This window comes from Megalobrama amblycephala, linkage group LG17, assembly GCF_018812025.1.
Source record: "Megalobrama amblycephala isolate DHTTF-2021 linkage group LG17, ASM1881202v1, whole genome shotgun sequence".
NCBI classification, from domain to species: Eukaryota; Metazoa; Chordata; class Actinopteri; order Cypriniformes; family Xenocyprididae; genus Megalobrama; species Megalobrama amblycephala.
The window spans coordinates 32504401-32522739 of record NC_063060.1 but is presented as its reverse complement, the minus strand read 5'-3'; the positions used below and the strand labels follow the sequence as shown (position 1 = coordinate 32522739).

The 18339-nt window shown below is 34.7% G+C and overlaps 2 protein-coding genes across 5 annotated transcripts in view; both read left to right on the top strand.

Moving 5' to 3' along the window:
- The first annotated feature begins 85 nt into the window (after positions 1–85).
- ndc1 (NDC1 transmembrane nucleoporin) lies at positions 86–11103 on the top strand. Of its 3 annotated transcripts, none has more exons than XM_048162420.1 (18): positions 86–246; positions 548–668; positions 3758–3859; positions 3977–4151; positions 4479–4608; positions 5290–5398; positions 5490–5541; positions 5641–5773; positions 5877–5969; positions 6309–6390; positions 6470–6634; positions 6762–7022; positions 7481–7593; positions 7826–7876; positions 9755–9818; positions 9902–10002; positions 10091–10251; positions 10408–11103. In XM_048162420.1, exons 1-18 carry the CDS (start codon positions 208–210, stop codon positions 10469–10471), a joined length of 2016 nt encoding a protein of 671 aa, XP_048018377.1. In that variant the 5' UTR covers positions 86–207; the 3' UTR covers positions 10472–11103. The 3 variants fall into 3 exon arrangements, with proteins under 3 accessions (XP_048018377.1, XP_048018376.1, XP_048018378.1); XM_048162419.1 differs by having other exon boundaries at positions 5281–5398; XM_048162421.1 differs by lacking the exon at positions 7826–7876 and having other exon boundaries at positions 5281–5398.
- Positions 11104–11339: 236 nt separating this feature from the next.
- Positions 11340–18339, top strand: part of LOC125250070 (zinc finger protein GLIS1) — a 33662-nt gene continuing 26662 nt past the window's right edge. Inside the window, exons 1-2 of one of the 2 annotated variants that reach the window (XM_048162422.1) lie at positions 11340–11746; positions 12047–12142. The gene's annotated coding sequence lies outside the window, so the exon portion shown is untranslated. The remainder of the gene's footprint in view (positions 11747–12046; positions 12143–18339) is intronic. The other variant, XM_048162423.1, reaches the window with a different exon arrangement.

The following is an 18339-nucleotide window of genomic DNA, read 5'->3' as shown; positions in this document are numbered from 1 at the left end:
GAACTACACGAGGGTGAGTAAATAATGACACAATTTAAATTTTGGGGTGAACTATCGCTTTAAGTGTGATTGTACTCAGGCAGTAAGTCAGACGCACTCGCAGCGGTCCTTATGAGGTCCTTCGAATGTGTGGCGCGGGTACTATCTTCACTTTTGCCATGTTGATATGGATTTTACTGAAGTGATGCAGAACTGAAGCGTGACAAAATGTTTTCGCTAAAACAGAATTGTTGGTTTATAAAAAAGGTGAGGTCTGGTTAAATATAAACCGTGTTTAAAGAACTAGATGGCAACCAACCAACTAGAAAATTAGTATCAAGTCGGCAGTGACATCTGAACTTTATTGTTATAGCGACATGTTTTGTGTGCTTTCGTGTGTGTTTATGATAAATTAATACAGTATTATTTTATATTAGTTATATGTAATTAATTAGAGTTAACTTTTAAAGTTATAATCGTAGAAAGATTGTATTTGAGACAGGCTTACAAGCAAAGGTGTATGAAATGTCCCTGTACTAGACCAAATTCTCATCTTGTTTATTTTCAGGTTGTAATATGGAGGGCGGTGTCGAGTATCGCATGGTCAGTGCTTCTCTTGCCCGTGACAACGGCAGTCTTTGTGCTCTTGAGTAGATTCAACCTGTTTCACCCCATCCAATGGATTTCAGGTGAGGAAGAGAGCAAGACTGTCTCACAGAAGTTACTGATACCGAGAAGTGCTGGAGTGTGAATCCATTATTTATATAAGCAGTAGTTCTGACCTTAAAGGATTAGTTCACTTTCAAATAAAAATTTCCTGATGATTTACTCACTCCCATGTCATCCAAGATGTTCATGTCTTTCTTTCTTCAGTCGAAAAGAAATTAAGGTTTTTGATGAATATAGTGGACTTCAATGGAGCCCAAACGGTTGAAGATCAAAATTACAGTTTACAGCGATCCCAGACGAGAAATAAGGGTCTTATCTAGAGAACCCATCGCTCATTTTCTAAAAAATAAATAAAAATTATATAAGTTTTAACAATAAATGCTCATCTTGGGCTGCGTTCCACTCCAGCTTTAGACACGCACTCGCGAACTTCCCCTCAGGGGAATCCCTGCCGCCATTTTAAAATGCGTTCCACTTCGTGAAGTGGACGAGGGAAGATTATATGGACAGACCCTCGCCGCCTCGATTTTGACAGATTTTGTCACCGCATATCGCATTTAATTTACCCACCACAAACAACTCTGTGATATAATAATTATTTTTTTAAACATTTGAAACGCATATATACATATAGAATGCTGTATTAAACCATTTTGTTAGGGGAAAAAATAAATAATAAATCAGCTCCATTGTGGTCAAGGGCTTAGGACGTTCCAATTCAGCCCATTGCATAGGTTCCCCCAGTAGTGGGCACTCATGCAACGTAAGCAATGACGTACATCCGAGTCAACGAGACCGAGTGAAGTTAGCGAAGGAAGGGCATTTAAAAAACGAACTGGAACACAGCCTTGAACTACCTCTCTTCTTCTTCTTCTTCCCTATAAGAATTCCGGCAGTGTAGACACTGCTAAGTGTATTACTGCCCTCCACAGGTCAAAGTTTGAACTAATTGTTATATACTTGCACTAGCATATTGTATATGACAATTTAGTTCAATCTTTGACTTGTGGGGGGCAGTAATACACTTAGCAGTGTCTATACTGCCAGAATTCTAATAGGGAAGAAGAAGAGAGCTAGTTCAAGATGAGCATTTATGTTTAAAACGCATTAAATTTTTTAACTTTTTGAGAAAATGAGAAATGGTTTCTCTAGATAAGACCCTTATTTCTCGTCTGGGATCGCTGTAATCTGTAATTTTGATCTTCAATTGTTTGGCCCCCATTGAAGTCCACTATATGGAGAAAAATCCTGGAATGTTTTCATCAAAAACCTTAATTTCTTTTTGACTGAAGAAAGAAAGACATGAACATCTTGGAAGACATGGGGGTGAGTAAATTATCAGGAAATTTTAATTTGAAAGAGAACTAATCCTTTAAGGGACAAAATACATCATGTGCTAAACCTTGTCAAAGCCTTACATATGAAATAATAGTCTGGATCAGACTATCAATTTCAATTCAATTCACATTTATTTGTATAGTGCTATTTACAATACGTCGCTTCAGAACAGCTTTACAGAATGCATGTTTTTCAACATTCGAATTGTGTAATCAGGTGATTGTGTCAAAGTAATGTATTAATTTAAACAAAAACAATGAGCATGTTAAAGCAATTACATTTTGTGATCATAATGATTACATTATATGGAAAATTTGGCTTTAAGTTTTGGAATTTGATGCAGGTGTTATTTATATTGTACCAAAAAGTAAGATGAAATTCTGATAGATGAGATTTGTATAACAGTATAGCGGACTACTCGCATATATATATATATATATATATATATATATATATCAGTTCTCACTCTATATCTCCCAGTAATGTTTTAGTAAGATGATATTTAAAAGCTTAGTTTTATGATCAAATCTCTGTAGGTTTTTTTTTTTGTGGGTGGCAGATACAATGATGATTGTGAGATGTACAAATAAACCTTCCTTAAAAGCTATATCATATCCATACATACGTTTTAACATGATTTTTCTAAACAATGATGTATGGATAATCAAGTAAACCTAAGTTGCTTCAGTCCAGTAAGTTTTCATCTTGAAATATTATAAACATTATAAAAGTTGTGCTTTTATGATTCTTCTAAATCATAAAAGATTTCACTGCAAAAAGACATACCACAACCTTAAAGGAACACACCACCTTTTTGAAAATAGGCTTTCCAACTCCCCTAGAGTTAAACAGTTGAGTTTTACCGTTTTCGAATCCTTTCAGCCGATCTCCGGGTCTGGCGGTACCACTTTTAGCATAGTTCATTGAATCTGATTAGACCGTTAGCATCTCGCTCAAAAATGACCAAAGAGTTTCAATATTTTTCCTATTTAAAACTTCTGTAGTTACATCATGTACTAAGACTGACGGAAAATGAAAAGTTGTGATTTTCTAGGCTGATATGGCTAGGAACTATACTCTCATTCCGGCGTAATAATCAAGGAACTTTGCTGCCGTACCATGGGTGCAGCAGGCGCAATGACAACACGCACATCTCTCACAAACGTCTCCATGGTTGCAAGGCACACTCCCTGTGCAAGCAGGGGGTCACAGGCGGTGCGTAATATCATTGCGCCTGCTGCAGTTCCTTGATTATTACGCCAGAATGAGAGTATAGTTCCTAGCCATATCGGCCTAGAAAATCACAACTTTTCATTTTCCGTCGGACTTAGTACATGATGTAACTACAGAAGAGTCAAGTTTTAATTATTATTTATTTTTAATTACAATGTATTTAAAAAAAAAAAAATTTTTTTTATTGAAATTATTAATTACAAGTTTTAATTATTTTTGAGCATGATGCTAATGGTCTAATTAGATTCAATGAACTATGCTAAGCTATGCTAAAAGTGGTACCGCCAGACCCGGAGATCGGCTGAATGGATTTGAAAATGGTAAAACTCAACTGTTTAACTCTAGGGGAGTTGGAAAATGAGCTATAATATTTTCAAAATATTTTCAAAAAAAAGTAGAGTGTTCCTTTTAAAGTGTATATTTTATGAACTTTTTGTCAGATGACAGAAGACATGTATTGTAGAGGCCTTATTTTTTTGGCTTTGTATGGTTAATATCTGAATTGCCCTTTAATCAGCATCTCAAACATTGCTTTCAGAATGCACAAGTCTTCTTACGGCCTCAAGCACCATCTTTTCCCTTGTCGTGCTGTGTGGAGTGGTTCTGATGACTGGCTTTTTCAACCTGGAGTTCTACACTTGTGAGTAAACTAACTAGATTTGTCTTTCATTGTTCTGCAAAATCATTTAATTAGCAATTTTTGCATTGAATTACACATTATGTTGATTATTTATTTCACTTTTTGTGTTTCTCTAAGTGGTTCCTTCCATTCCTTGTTCACGTGTGGCCCTTCTGGGGACAGTGCTCCACCCGCGTCAGTGTGTCCATTCTTTGGTCTACTGCACCATGGGCATGCTGGTAATGTGGTGTGCATCCGTTACCATCGGTGGACGTTACAGCACTCTAGGAACTCCCTGCAGGCAAAGTGAGAGGTGGGTTATGACCTGATTCTGTTCGTCCCACATACAATGATCCGTCGACATGCTCGGAGGATCATGTTTCAGTAATTGCATTCTAGGTGCTGCGGTTCTTTCGTCCCCAGACAAAGTGATTGACTCGCATACAGTTATCCTAAGTTGTTTTAATTAACACTGTGAGTAATCCTATCTCAAAATTACCAGGAGGGCATTCTTACTCTAATATAGGCCAAGTGCACCTCTACAATGCAAATGAAATGCATTCTCTGTCTGTGATTGGTTTTTAATGACAAGTCTTTTTGTAACCAATAACTGTCTTTTATTTTATGTTGGCTTTTCTAGCGGTGAATTCGTGACCTGTCTGAATGAGTATCATCTCTTTCTTCTCCTGGCTGGGGCCTTCATGGGATACAGTCATAGTTTTTTGGGAGTGGTTCAGAATATGTACTATGTGTCCTTTCAACCTATACAAGTAAGTATTTGGCTACTCAGATCAGTTGCTAAATGTCATGCATAGTGGTCTTCTGATATGGATTTTTTTTGATGGCCCATGCCAATATCTTAGAGAGCAGGGTGGCCGATATAAAATATATCAGACTTTTTAATTTAAAGATTGTAAAAAACACATGCATAACAATTGCTGCCATTAAATTTATATTTATTTTACATAATATTTAGTAAAATATTTAGAAATATATAAATATTTTGATAACTTGATTAAAAAAAATCTTTTTTTTTTGTGTGTGTAGTTAGACATTCAAATACTTTTATATAAAATTATATAAATGTGTTTTTGCTATAGTCAATGGAAAAATGATTTGGCTTTCAGCTTTGAGACAGAACTCTTAATCAACAACTCTAAATTAATGATGGAGAAGTGCGCTAGGTTCAAAACACTGTCAAAATAAAAGTCCTGCTTCTCACTGGCCAAACAGAAAAACTTTATGGCCAATGCTGGTAATTTAAATATTAGCCAATATTTTGTCCTTGGGTATATATCAGTCCACCACTATTTCTACTATCTCATATTCAATATTTAATTGTTGCAAAAGTCTTGTAGAAGGATTGAATGAGAATTAGCTGAATCATTAATGCTTTGATTAATAAGTTATCAATGCAAAACTGCTTTGTCCCTCCCACATTGGCGGTGAAGCAATACAAATATCCGCGGTTCAAGGGCTGTCTACCAGCGGTGGTGAAGTGCAGTGTTATTCAATCCTTATATTCGGCCAGGAATTTTGCTGCTCTCTATTTCTTTTTTGGTAAGTTACAATGATAAGCAGAGATACATCCTCTAAAATTCATCTATTTTCCTGTTAGAATCTCTTTTAAATGCTGTTTTCACTTCCTCAGGGTATGTTCCTAAGACATGGATCTCCAGCACCCTTAATTTACAGATAGACAGGTCAGATTTGGAATATTTAATATGTTAACTAATATAGTCTAAAGTAAAATATATTCATGAATATTCATGAATCTTTATATCCCTTTTGCTACTTTATAGTTCTCTCCAACCACTGGATTCATTGACTGGACTTCTAGACTTCTCCCTCCTGTACCACCTGGCGATCAGTGGCACTTTCCTATACCTAACCTGGTACCTCACTGTGCTTCTCTTCAGGATTTATGTCACAGAGGTACTTGAATGTGAAGGTTTAATTCTAGGATATATCAAAGCAATTGGCTTTACTCTAGTACATGTTTTGAAAATGATTCTGATGGCTTGTCGTGCATCTTCAGGCCTACAGTTTTCCAGTGCAGTCCACATTTACTGAGGATGCAGAGCATTGTCTGCCCAAAGTTTTGGCTGAGAAGAACACTTTAGTCATGAAGGTCAGTTTAGTTTTTTTCCTTCATTTTCAGAAACACTCAGTTTCCATGGTCAGAAAATTTTCAAATCATGATTTATAGGCTCATGGAAATTAATAACATATTAAGTTATGGGAATTTCCATAGTGAATGTAATTTTTTTGCTAACTATAATTATCTGTTGAATATTTCTTTTTGTGAGTACAACCTGTGTAAAATTATTATTTTAAAAATTTGCTATCGAATTGGTTATTGGTTTTGAATTTGGCCAAAATTCATGGTCAAAACGAATCCTTAATGTCATTATTGATGCTTGTTTGCAGATGTTATAGATCCTTAACTAATTAATTGACTGTTTCACAGTTTTTGGCTCTGCAAGACCTGGCTTTGTTATCGCAACATTCTCTCTCACGTAGACTGGAAGTCTTCAGTCTGAGTCAGCCAGGTACAAACTGAAAACTTTCAAAAAACTTGAAACTCAGTCCTTTTCATCCCTGGTAAACTAATGTAACCTGTACATGTAGGTGGTCACCCTCATAACTGGAATGCCATCAGTAAAGAATGTCTGTCTATGCTGAGTGAGCTGACACACAGACTGGTGGCTCATCAGGATGCGGTTGCCTCTAATGGCCGAGTTAAATCTCAATCTGCCAGCAGTGACACCAGATCAGTCTCTTCAAGCAGCTCAGGTAAGGCCGCTTGGATGGCATCCAGCAAGGGCAAAACTGAACAGTAAGTCCAGCACTGCCCTTGGTGATATACTAGAGGAATCAAGCTGCTAGAGAGGGTGATTTTATTTTTTTCTTTAATCTGTAGTGATGTCCGGTACAGAGGACATTCCTGAGACTCCTCGACTCAGTGTCCCACTAAGGACCCCTGGTTCAGTCTTCAAGTCATCGGTGGGTGGTGTGCACAGCTCTCTGACGGCTCCTTTCACCTCAGATGCGGATAGCCCTTTCTCTTCCCCTGCTATTCGACGTCTGGTTGGCCAACAGGATCCCCAGTCTCCCTGGTTTGGTACTGTACAAAGCCCCCACGTCATGAGGCGGGGTCCCAAACTTTGGAGTGCCTCCACAGGTGAAGCAGATTGATTAAAACTATAACAATGAATTTTAAAAATATATATATATATATAATTCCATATGAATAAAATCATTATGTATACCTTTATTTAATTTAGTATTTAACAATAAAAATAATTTTCTATTGTTCTCATTGTTAAATAATAGACCATTAAAAATATTTTTTTTTGTTAAATTTAATTCATATGAAATTATTTGCTCAATTATGAGTAATTTTTGTAAAAAAGATTTTTAACTGTAAATGTTTTTTAAAATTATCCATTTATTTTTTACATTATGAAAAACTATATTAGAAAGGATTTTATAAGAATTTTATTATAAAGATATAAAAAATATGGACTCTTCTGTGTTTGTAAATCTTTGTGAGAAGCCAAAAACAAATTTACACACTTGGACAACAACTCTCTATCATACTGTAATATAACTTAGCCTATTTCTTTATTTTCACTTCAGAGTCACAAACCAATGGTAGTCCTCCGGCCTCCCCCGCCACTGTTTCTAGTCCTCCGGCAGCCAATCAGAAACCCAGCTTCCTGGCCCAGTGGCTGCAGAACAGGAGAGAGCAGGTAACATCTTCATCTAATCCCACCTGACCTGTAAATGAAGCCTTTATTATTTCATAGTGTTTTGTTGGTTTCCAAGCATGTGTATCCATAGGAACTGAAACAGACAAGCTTTTGAGTGTCCAGTTCGGTTGCTGGAAAAAAAGCCAGTTCACGTTACAATGTGATACCGTTACATGGCCTAGAGACACCTGTTAACTCATGTTCCTGTCATACTCTCAATTGTTCTGCTCAGGTTAAAAGCTTTTTGGCAAAGCGGGTGCTGATAGTGTATTTATTTAACAAGGTAAGGTTAAGCATGCATTACTTGAATGTGGAGATCTGTGTGCAGTGGCATGTTGCATGCCCCCACAACAGATTTTTAGTTACAGGAAATCATTAATGCATGTCTAGATCCTGCCCATGTTTAAATTAGCACTAACACCATTAGTCTCCCCTGTCCTTCTTGTTCTGTTTCTGTCTAAGACTGTAGTGTTAGATTATAGTGACCCAGTTTACACACAGTTTTAAATAAATAAAACCATGGCATATTACAGATTATGCTTTAAAAGTTTTACTTTATACAAAATCAGCTTAATCTTTATCTATCCATTTATAATACCATTATTAGAGCAACTGTAGATAAACTGGGTCCATATGTTGGGGTGTAGTCAAGTCCAGTGTTGTTTCTCTCAATGAACTGTCAGGTGAAGGGCTTCCAAACCATTTGAATCAGTATATACAGTACATATAGTTTCTTGCATGCATCAGATCACTTGTGAAATTTATTTCAGACTAAAAAATAAAGGAATTGACATTTATAATGCACAAGCCTTTTAGCATTATAAATCTTATTTATTTTTTTAAATTTATGTTTGGTACCTATTGTGTATAGTTATCTGAATCATATGGAAGCTTGTTTCCGCCACTAAATAAAAAAATTACAAAAGGTAAGTGCGACTTTTTATCTCGCATTTTTGACTTTTTTTTTTTTCCCCTGCAATTGCAAGTTTGCCTCTCACAATTCTGACTTTTTTTTCTCCGAATTCTGAGATTTTAAACTCGCAATTGCATATCAAGTCAGAATTGCGTAATATAAAGTCAGAATATATATTCACAATTCTGACTTTATATCACGCAATTCTTACTTTATATAACACAATTCTGACTTTATATCACGCAATTCTTACTTTATATAACACAATTCTGACTTTATATCTCACAATTGACTTTATATCTCACAACTCTGACTTTATATCTCTCAGTTGACTTTGTATCACACAATTCTGACTTTATATCATACAATTCTGACTTTATCTCACAATTCTGACTTTATATCACACAATTCTGACTTTATAACTCACAACTCTGACTTTATAACTCACAGTTGACTTTATATCTCACAACTCTGACTTTATATCTCACAATTCTGACTTTATCTCTCAGTTGACTTTGTATCACACAATTCTGACTTCATCTCTCAGTTGACTTTGTATTACACAATTCTGACTTTATATCACACAATTCTGACTTTATCTCACAATTCTGACTTTATATCACACAATTCTGACTTTATAACTCACAACTCTGACTTTATAACTCACAACTCTGACTTTATATCTCACAATTGACTTTATATCTCACAATTCTGACTTTATATCTCACAATTCTGACTTTATATCTCACAATTCTGACTTTATATCACATAATTCTGACTTTATATCACATAATTCTGACTTTATATCACACAATTCTGACTTTATATCACACAATTCTGACTTAATATCACATAATTCTGACTTTATATCACACAATTGACTTTATATCTCACAATTCTGACTTTATATCACACAATTCTGACTTTATATCACACAATTGACTATCTCTCAATTGACTTTATATCTCTGTTGACTTTATATCTCACAATTCTGACTTTATATCACACAATTCTGACTTTATATCACATAATTGACTTTATATCTCACAATTCTGACTACAACTCACAGTTGTGACTTTATATCACAATTCTGACTTTATAACTCAAAATTGTGTTTATGTTTGAAAAAGTCTGAAATGTGAGAGAAAAAAAATCGCAATTACCTTTTTTTTATTTTTTATTTCATGGCGAACAAGCTTCCATTTAATCTTGCTTTTTCTATAGTAACAAGTTTCTTCTATTGAACAGCTTCCAGAAGCCTCTAGCCAAGCTCTGTTTGCTGACAGCCAGGCTCATATCTGGGCTCTCCAAGGTCAGAAATTTTTAAGAGATGCTATCTTACATGCTTATTAGTCTGAATGATTTATTTAGTCTTTTGTTATTTCTTTCTTTAAGGACTATCTCATCTGGTGGCAGCCTCTTTCTCCGAGGATCAGTTTGGGGTGGTGCAGACTACATTACCTAGTATTCTTAGCAGCTTGGTAGTCTTGTTAGAGGTAAATCAAAAGTCATTTTTGGATGAGCCTATGAATTAAAATGTGGACAGTCTTGATTTATTTGGTTAATCTTACTTATCAATTGTAGGCTGTTGACAGACACTTCAAACTGCCACATGCCTCCAGCAAACCTGCGAGGACTATCTGCAGTATGGGCGATTCCACCTACAAAACTCTAAGGTTTGCACTGAGGGCTGCGCTAAAGACAGCCATCTACAAGATAACTACCACTTTTGGAGAGCACTTGAAGTAAGTCACATCGTTCTTTGCAGTAATATCGCTGAGAAACATAAACAGGATAAATGTGAACCCGCTGTATTTAATAAAATACACAATCTTCCTTTTTTTACAGTGCAGTGGTTCATGTTTACGCTCAATCTTGTTGTTAATTTTCTTTGTTTGCAGTGCTGTGAATATTTCATCAGAACATAGAAAAAGGCTTCAGCAGTTCTTGGAATTCAAGGAATAGTGCACCACACAATCTCTTTCCTCTCAGATGTCTTTGGATAAGTGTTTGTGTGTGTCAGGAGAGAAAAGAGACAATGTGCTTGCTTGAAAGGTCTGATATATTGGTGATTAGCACTGTACATCACTCAAGGCCTTATAAAGTATATTGCTTTACAGCCAGGTGCTGCACTGTATTTCCCCTTGAAATCCCAGTCACTTTATAGTTAACATTTACATCTTTCATGCACAATTTGTTTGTGTATATGTACCTGTGTACTAGAATGTGATGAGAGTTTGACTTCAAAATCATGGTGGGGATTTAAGGTTGAAGATGTCTTCACTTTTCCCTTTCAGTATATTTAAATTTTATTATGCTCCCTTTAGAAAAATTAGGGGGTCATCACTTTTTTCGTTTTGAATCATTTATTGTTCACGTTCTATGTTTTTAATATCACACTGGTTGGATGGTAAATTATCAAGGCCCCATTTGTGTTATGTGGATCATTATTTACAGGATCATCCCTTTGTTAATCTGGTTTCCATAAACATGTTTTGGACATTTGTGAAGAGAGTATCCATTGGGTAATTTGGTTAATGTCAAATATTACCTTTTTGAAACATTTCTATAATTAAATAAACTTTTCTAAAATGTCATTTAAATGCTTGTTGTTAATACATTTTGCACAGTTCCTTCCATACACAGCAGATGGCGCTGTTTGTATTCTGCGCTACACATCAGTTATAATAACTATTAAATTTAATTGTTTCATATAATGTAGTTTATTTATTATAATAGGGTTTTACCACTGAATATTATGTAAACTCCCATGCAGGAAAAAAAGTCTAGATTATTTTTCTCCACAAGTTCAGTAACACCAAACACTAATGACAAATGTTTCCATGGTGATTTCTTAAACGTCAGCCGGAATAAGTATGGATAAAAGATTAAGGACGTTCTTGTTTCGTAGTTTTGTGCGTAAATATGAGTCGACAGCAGAAGTCTCTTCCAATAAATGTCATTGGCACACTTTTATGGAGCACAACGCCTAACGTTATAGCCTTCGTGTGATGAGCGTCTGTCTCTAGTTGTCAGTTATAGCCTATATATTACATTACCGGTTTACACGCCTTAACAACGAGAAGGCGGTTATGTTTAACTTTCAGCCGCTTTTTAAGAGGAAGAGATGAAACAATTTCAAGGTTATGGGTTTGGTCTTCACACCGAGGGAAGTATGGATGAGTCTTGCACACTAGAGTCCGTTTCTGCAGCAGTGGACTAACAGTGGTTCGACTTGGGGTAAGTTTACTGCAGTTTTACCACAGTACATGAAAACAACACTAACCTAACGTACCTCTGAACTTGTTCACTGTCAAACCATCATATTTTGGGATCTGCTCTTTCGGCTAACGGCTAACGTTAATCATTTTGTTTTATACTCATTTTAAATTATTTTAATGAATATGTTTTGCTGTTACACATACTGAAATTGAGCTTGATTTTTTTTTTTTTTTTTTTTTTTTTTTTGTACTTTCCATGTCGAAACGTGGTGTCTACTTCCAAAACACGTTTTCTTTTCTTTTTTTTCTTCTTCTTTAGATAAACACATTATACTCGATCCAGTAATGTAAAGCACGTCCAGCCTTGTGATTATGAAATATGTGGCTTGGTTGAAGGTCCTGGAAACCACTCAAGGTAATTTTTTTTTTCTTACGAAACACACACTTGATTTTACTCTGTCACTTTACAGATAATTTATAAAGTAAAGTTTGTGTTAAGATTTCTAGAAATGTATGTTAAAGGGATAATTCACCCTAAAACGTTTCTAACATGTGGGTGAGTAAATGACACAGGTTTCATTTGAGTAACTATCCCTTTAAATCCAGTTCCTTTGACCTTAAGATTTTCTTAAAATCATAGAAGAAAGAGAGAGAGAGAGAGAGAGAGATTTGTCTATGGGGAAATAAGAAAAAGACGAGGTTATGATGAAAATATTTTGATATCCAGTTAAAGCCTGTGGCTGTTTTGAATTTATCAGGCAATTAAGAGAAACGTGTGCACATAATGAAAAAACTGCTGCACTCTTCATCCGCTGCCCATGGCTATTTAGTTTTGGTTGAGACGTTAAATACATGATGAAATGGTTTAGGGTTTAGCCTTCACTGTCTCTTGCAAGAGCCTTTTCCCACTGACCAAAACGTTATTCTAGCCCATTTCCTTCTTGTATAATACATGTATTTTTTTTCTTGTCCATCTTAGTGGTTTGGTTTTGATGAATATTTAGAATTAAAGTCATCATTAAGGGTTTATGATGGTGAATAACAGTATTTGATTGCCTAACAAAAACCTCAACTGGTTTACATTATCTATCATCATAAGAAAATACAATGGTGGATTGATTCATGCATTTCTCTGTATGTTATTAAACATTTTAGGAACAAAAAGAATGAAAGAACTTGGTTTTCCTGCACTATTGACTTTTGCAGTGTGGCTGGAGCAGCAACAGTTAAGTTTGTGTTTAACAATAGAAAAGTTGGCCAGAAATTGAGAACAAATTGATCAGTTTACTGTGAAAGCCAATTCATGGTCTCACATTGTAACTGAGTTATGTCAAGCAGAGGATAATTTATTTAGAATGGTTTGGTTTGGTTTGCTTCGCTTCGGGGTGCAACAAAGATTTTAGACATAAATGGAAAGCTAAAGGTTCTGCATTTACCAGGAAGTCGTTCATATAAATATCACTTCATTAATAATGCTAGTTGAAATCGTGCTGTAAGAGGTCTTTTTTCATTTTAAGAAAGATCTAAATTTAATATTTGACATTTTTGCTGTTTATTTATAATATAAATATATATTTATTTATATAGAGTTGAATATTATTGAATATTTAGAGTGGATTTTTGTTCATGTGCTGGTTAACTGCTCAGGCACGAACCCTGAGACTTCAGTCAGACAAGTCAAGTCACTCCAAATTTGGATTCCAAATGAGAGACTTACGAACATTGAAGTGAATCAACACATAGTGGGGGAAAAAACTGCTTAAACCTGTGGCACTTGCAACACCAAGGTCATGGGTTCGATTCCTAGGAAACTGAACTAATAAAGTGTATATCTTGAGTGCAATTTAAGTCACTTTGGATAAAATAAACACCAAATTTGTATGTAAACTACGTACTACTACTAATTTTAAAGAAATATATTACAGAGTTTGTTAAATGCACCTTCAGCACAGAGAAAACTGTTACCTAAATATATTTGAGACTCGTGAAAAGGGATTAAGGCTTGAGACATTACTTAGTTTTGGCCTTGAAATAAATAAGACATGAGTTGACTTGGACAAAAGACTTTAGTCTTGACTTGAACACAGCGTTTGAGACTTGTAAACATGTCTGGGTGATTGTTACAGTTTATCTGACAAATAATATATTGTGTTGTAACAAGATGAGATCCAACAACAGCACCTCTTGTGATTTATATGGAGTGCAGGACTAATGGTCTACTGGCTTTTCACAACCCTTGTTGCTGCCCTGTTAAATTTTTGTAAAATGCTGAACTCTGTGTTCATTCACAGGTGTCTCTTGATTCTCTGTGATGATATTGTGTTACCAGTATTGTTGCAGTGCTGTAAATCACTGCTGTAACATGTTATTTTTATTGGCTATTTAATACTCCAAAAAGTTCCTTTAAACAAACGCTTCAGTGACTGTCAAATCCATTTTCATGTCCATGTAAATGTCTTGAAAGCATTATAGCACTCATACTATTTGTATTGCTGTGGTTTTAGTGCGCTCTTAAAATTAATTGAATGTGGTGATGATCGTGTTGACAGGGACAGTAAAATAGGACTTTAAGTTTCCCGTTGACTGTGGTTTTAACCGTTTAAAAAGAACCAACCTTACATATTGGGCCATCATGCCTAAAAGCCAAGATTCCATAAACTTTTATGGAATGCTGGGAAATATGATCTGAGACCAACAAGAACACTGTGGGGGATCATCAGATATTTTCACTGCAACAAGCCCAAAAACGTTGCACTTCTGAACACAGATCTTATTTTTGTGGTGTGTTTTATAGGTGAAACTCAGATTTGTCTTTTTATGCATTTCTTTTCCTCTACACCCCTGAGAGAGAGTGCACATTTACATTTCAAAGATTTATTTACATTAAGAAAAGTTAAAGGAGCTGAGGTTTGGAAACCTTATTGGAAATACAAGAGGGGAATTTATTTTTTATATATATATATATGGCTGAGGGGGTTTTAACTGAGGTGTACAAGGCTAGTTAATCCTGGAGCTACAGATGGGACATTATATTTGCAAGTACATCCAAAAATCAGCCTTATTCCCATTGTAAAAAATGTTTTTCATTTTTAAAGGGGAAAAAAACCTACAGTAAATTACTACATTAAAAACCTATACCATATACAGCGAAAAAATGTACATGATTGAACATCAATTTTTCTGTAAAATAATGTAAAATTTATGATTTTTGGCAAGTAAAAACTATGAATTACTATATGGTGAAAAACGGTAAATAAAAAAGATTCCCACATATCCCTGCATGACACATCACTTTTTTTTTTTTTTTTTTTTGTTATCAGGGTGTTTGTGTTACATTTTCTGTTATTTTAGTGGCATGTTTTTCCCTGATGGTTTTTTGTCTTGCGCCATCTGCTTACAAGTATTGGCCTTTTTTATGGACAGGCCACTTGCATTGAACTGATTCTTCGTGTGATTTTTCTTTTTCCTTTTTTTTTTCCTCTTCCCTGTTGTGCCACTTGTATTATTAGTGGTTATAAGCACATTTAAGGTAAAAAGCAGAGTTTTATTTTGAAGCAAATTAATATAATTATACCAAAAATGCAAATTGATTGAGCTTAACTTATGTTTCACCCGGAGTATTGCTTTACATCGAATCAATTTTCATTTGTTTGTTGGTCTTCAGGTTTCAAGTTGCTCTTTATTTAAACATTTTAATTTAGTAAATCCATAATCATAGACATTTACTCGACCAGGACCAGAATAGTTTTATTGAAATATGGAATACAAGTCACAAAACCAATTAGCCGCATGTAATTTAAAGATGTCTCGTCTCCTTAAACGGCAGGCCGTTGGCAGATGTGTGGAGTGTGTAAGGACTGGCTCCACATACTGTCCGCCCACCGTACTCAGTAGAGAAGCTCTGTCCATGTCTGGTGGTTTGGATTCAACCACTGTCATTTCAGTGGAATTTCCTGGCTTCAGAGTTCAGCTGAGTTTTCTCACAGATTTGCACTTGCTTGTAAATGTTTGGACTGACGAGATGGCAGTGCGGTCGGCTTTAGTTCTTCAGTGATGTGTCCTTCCGTCAGTGCTTTAATAACAGTCGGTAATGTGAGATGCCATGATCCTTTTATATTGTTCATTATTTTGTAAATTTATGTTCCCAGTAACAGAAGTACGCATCCAGACGTATTCCATCAATGTACAAAGAAAAATTGTACATCCTGGCGCCACATTAAGGTCACCTTTTCTACATTTTTAACATTTCAAATTGCCTTTCAAAGGGTTTGGGGTCAGTAAGATTTTTAAATGTTTTGTTCACAAAGGCTGCATTTATTTGATCAAAAAAAAAAAGTAATATAATTATGCAATAATGTTAGTTTAAAATAACTAGCTGTTTTCTATTTTAATTTAAAATGTAATGCATTCCTGTGATGGCAAAGCTGAATTTTCACTCTTCAGCGTCACATGATCCTTCAGAAATCATTCTAATATGCCGATTTGCTGCTCAAGAAACATTTCTTAATAACAATGATGAAAACAGTGGTGCTGCTTAATATTTTTATGGAAACCATCATATATTTTTTTTCAGGATTCTTTGAATAGAAAGTTCAAAATAATAGCATTTATTTGAAATATTTGAAACATAAATGTCTTTACTATCACTTTTCAACCAATTTGTTGAGTCCTTGCTGAATAAAAATACTAATTTCTTTCAAAAAACATTTTTTACTGACCGCCAAACTTTGTGTGTGTGTGTGATGTATCAGGCCACACCCTCCTATTGCGTAATTGAAATGGACCAATGGCAGTTCAAAGGTGTTTAACAACCAGCGCAATTTTTTTTTTCTGGAAAGCTTGTGCTGGCAAGCTGATTCAAACCACTGAAATGAGCTCCAAGTTTTTTTTGGGCCACATTTTGATCAAAATGACATGACATAATCATTTGTTCTTCGATTTTGCTTGATGTATATCAGGCCCTTTTCACCAGACCAAAATCAGACAAGTTCTTTTAAGGGGCAATTACATAAGAAACAATATTGAGTTGGGATGCACCGTTGACGTATTGGCCGTTAAAAGCAATTATTTTCACTATCGGCCATCAGGCCATTGTTTAAAAACAGCTGATGATCAGGGCTGATTATAAGCTGTCAATCAAATGGGGGTGGAAAAGTGTTTAAATAAATCCCCCTGCATCTGGGTCCTAACAATATCTATCTGTGTGGAGTATCGTTACATCAGTATTACAAAGATAAAGCAACGCAAATATTACAAGACATGACATTAAAATGTGTATTAATTATTTGTTTTTCTAAAGTTGTCAAACTGTCCAACAGCGACCCACGGGTAAAGTTACAGTGGGAGGCCGCGGTTTAGTGAGCACTCGACCTGGTGAAATTGAAGGTACATCTTCAAGGTACCTCTGTGACCAGTGTTTACTAAGTTTGATGACTGATGATCCAAAAATAATTTGAGAACAAATGAATATCTCTTCACAAATAAAATATATTGTTTAAATTATTACTGTCTTCATTTATTTTAGAATAAATGCTAAAGATACAATACAACTTACTGAAATGAATCATGACTCATGTAAGTGTTTCAGTGTTTCAACCATGGAAAGACATCAATCTAACAGTTTGTTAGTAAGCTATATGTATGTACAGTACAGTACAGTCCAGTCCAGTCCAAAAGTTTGGAACCACTAAGATTTTTAATGTTTTTAAAAGAGGTTTCGTCTGCTCACCAAGGCTACATTTATTTAATTAAAAATACAGTAAAAACAGTAATATTGTGAAATATTATTACAATTTAAAATAACTGTTTTCTATTTGAATATATTTCACAAAGTAATTTATTCCTGTGATGGCAAAGCTGAATTTTCAGCATCATTACATGATCCTTCAGAAATCATTCTAATATGCTGATCTGCTGCTCAAGAAACATTTAATGTGTACAATTGTACAAAATATTTGTGTACAGTATTTTTTTTCAGGATTATTTGATGAATAGAAAGTTCAAAAGAACAGTGTTTATCTGAAATCTAATCTTTTGTAACATTATAAATGTCTTTACTGCCACTTTTGATTTAATGCATCCTTGCTGAATAAAAGTATCAATTTCTTTAATTTCTTTTCAAAAAAATAAAAATACAAATTCTTACTGACCCCAAACTTTTGAACGGTAGTGTATAATGCTACAGAAGCTTTGTATTTCAGATAAATGCTGTTCTTTTGAACTTTCTATTCATCAAGGAATCCTGAAAAAAAAAAAAAAAAAAAAAAAAAAGTACACAACATTGAAAATAATCATAAATGTTTATTGAGCAGCAAATCAGCATATTAGAATGATTTCTGAAGGATCATGTGACACTGAAGACTGGAGTAACGATGCTGAAAATTCAGCTTTGCATCACAGGAATAAATTACTTTGTCAAATATATTTAAATAGTACACAGTTATTTTAAATTGTAATAATATTTCACAATATTACTGTTTTTTACTGTATTTTTAATTAAATAAATGTAGCCTTGGTGAGCAGACAAAACTTCTTTTAAAAACATTAAAAATCTTAGTGGTTCCAAACTTTTGAACTGTACTGTGTGTATATATATATATATATATATATATA

Bases quoted from the DNA above. Each gene is read 5' to 3' on its own strand.
- ndc1 (XM_048162419.1), top strand. From the start codon at position 208: ATGTTTTCGCTAAAACAGAATTGTTGGTTTATAAAAAAG. The intron at 5,970-6,308 runs GTCAGTTTAGTT...ACTGTTTCACAG, and splicing joins AGAACACTTTAGTCATGAAG to TTTTTGGCTCTGCAAGACCT. The intron at 9,819-9,901 runs GTCAGAAATTTT...TCTTTCTTTAAG, and splicing joins TCATATCTGGGCTCTCCAAG to GACTATCTCATCTGGTGGCA.